This window comes from Acanthisitta chloris, unplaced genomic scaffold (assembly GCF_000695815.1).
Source record: "Acanthisitta chloris isolate BGI_N310 unplaced genomic scaffold, ASM69581v1 scaffold9060, whole genome shotgun sequence".
Lineage (NCBI taxonomy): Eukaryota > Metazoa > Chordata > Aves > Passeriformes > Acanthisittidae > Acanthisitta > Acanthisitta chloris.
The window spans coordinates 19,727-21,483 of record NW_008653305.1 but is presented as its reverse complement, the minus strand read 5'-3'; the positions used below and the strand labels follow the sequence as shown (position 1 = coordinate 21,483).

General features: G+C 42.5%; 1 protein-coding gene across 1 annotated transcript in view; it reads right to left on the bottom strand.

The window, feature by feature from the left end:
• Positions 1–366: 366 nt before the first annotated feature.
• ABCA5 (ATP-binding cassette, sub-family A (ABC1), member 5) overlaps positions 367–1,757 on the bottom strand; it is a 20,457-nt gene continuing 19,066 nt past the window's right edge. The window contains 5 exon segments of the mRNA XM_009080419.1: positions 367–561; positions 698–789; positions 899–1,016; positions 1,101–1,227; positions 1,725–1,757. The exon segment at positions 1,725–1,757 is cut by the window's right edge and continues 47 nt beyond it. Coding sequence (XP_009078667.1) covers positions 367–561; positions 698–789; positions 899–1,016; positions 1,101–1,227; positions 1,725–1,757 — 565 coding nt within the window.

The following is a 1,757-nucleotide window of genomic DNA, read 5'->3' as shown; positions in this document are numbered from 1 at the left end:
CACACACACACACATATAGATATATATCAATTAAAAATACCAATTGAATGTTGTGGAGCTGAATCTGTATCTCTTCACCTACATATTCACCTGTGCTGATTTGGCTGAAAAGATCCAATTAAATTAAGATAGATAAGATAGATAAATAAGTTAGATAAGATAGACAGATTGATTGTTAAGGGGTTGGAATGGACCTTAAGGATCATCCAGTCCCAACCCTCTGCCCTGGGCAGGGACAATTCCCACCAGAGCAGGTTGCTCAAGGCTTCATCCAACCTGGCTAAAAAAAACACTAAAGAAAGCCAAAAACCCTAGCAATAAAGTTGAAAAAAAACCTAAAAAAACTACAGCTAAACCTTAAAGCTTTCAATAATGAGTGACTTACCGTTTGATGACTTCCTTAACATCTGACTGACTCATCCCTTTGATGGTGCCATAAATCTCAAAGTGCTCCTGCAGTGTGATGTCTGGCCACAGAGGATTGGTTTGAGGACAGTATCCCACAAATTTCACTGAGTCATCCTCACTGCTCAGCCCAAAAGAATAATCTCCCATCAGAACCTGCCAGGAAAACACACACCAGAATATGATCAACTTCCAGGCTATTTCTGTATAGTTGGAGCAAAACACACCCAGGAATGTTTACAATGATAACCTAACAATTAAATACAAGTGATTTTTCTAGCTTGTAACATACTTGCCCACTGGTTGGCTCAATCTCTCCAACAAGCATATTAATTAAGGTGCTTTTCCCAGCTCCATTGGGTCCCAACAATCCCAGTATTTCACCTAAAGAAAGGACAATACAAACCCATTGCCCATGAGGTCAAAAGAGAAATGGTTCCAAGAGTTGTTTCTGCAACTAAACCAGCTCAACAGCAAGTCAGTGAACTCCAACCTTTTTTCACGCAGAGAGAAACATGTTTTGTCGCCACTTTCTTTATTTTTCTCCCCAGAAGAAATTCCTTCCTTTCATCAAACTCCTTGTGCAAGCTGCTGACCAGGATTGCTGGCATCTAGGAGAGAAGAGGGAAGTGGTTGCAGCTCCCAGAAGTTCTGGGAAACCTCCAAATTGAGAGTTTGAGGGTGCAGGGCTTTACCTCCTCAGTTTTGGGGCTGCTCAGTATCTCTTTGACTCGCAGCCTCTCAGCCTTCACATCCTCATCCTCGTTCTCATCAGGAGGGACATCAGGGAACTTCCAGGTTTTGGCTTTTCTGAAGCATTTTCTACAGGGAAAAAAAACTAGCTTGATGCCTCTGCTCAGCACTCAGCTGAGGTTGGCTCAGGACTTTGATGCTCAGAGCCATTTGTGCTTGCCAAACCCAGGAGGAACAAATTCCTGAAGCTCATCTGAGAGCAGAAAGAGATGTCAGTGGCTGCCACTGTGTCATCTTCATGCCCAGGTCTTTGTTGGGGCAATGCATCTCTGGCCAGGCAAGGGGAAAGGGTTTTATATAGGGGAGATCCTTACAAAATTCCCAGTTTGGCACTGATATAACTTCAAAGGAACTAAAACCCTATTTTGGCACTTCAGTAACTGAATTTCAGCCAAATAAAGTGAGGAGTACAAATTCTTCAGGCACCTGGGATGGGATATAACAAAACTTAGTGTATTTTCTCCACAGTTAATACACTGCACACTCCAGTTTCACCATCAGCATCACCTTTCAAACCAGTTTCTCTGGACTATTACTTCAAAAAAAAGACTATTCAAGAGACACACCTGAAAAATGGATCCTCCCTCACTGTCCTCCCT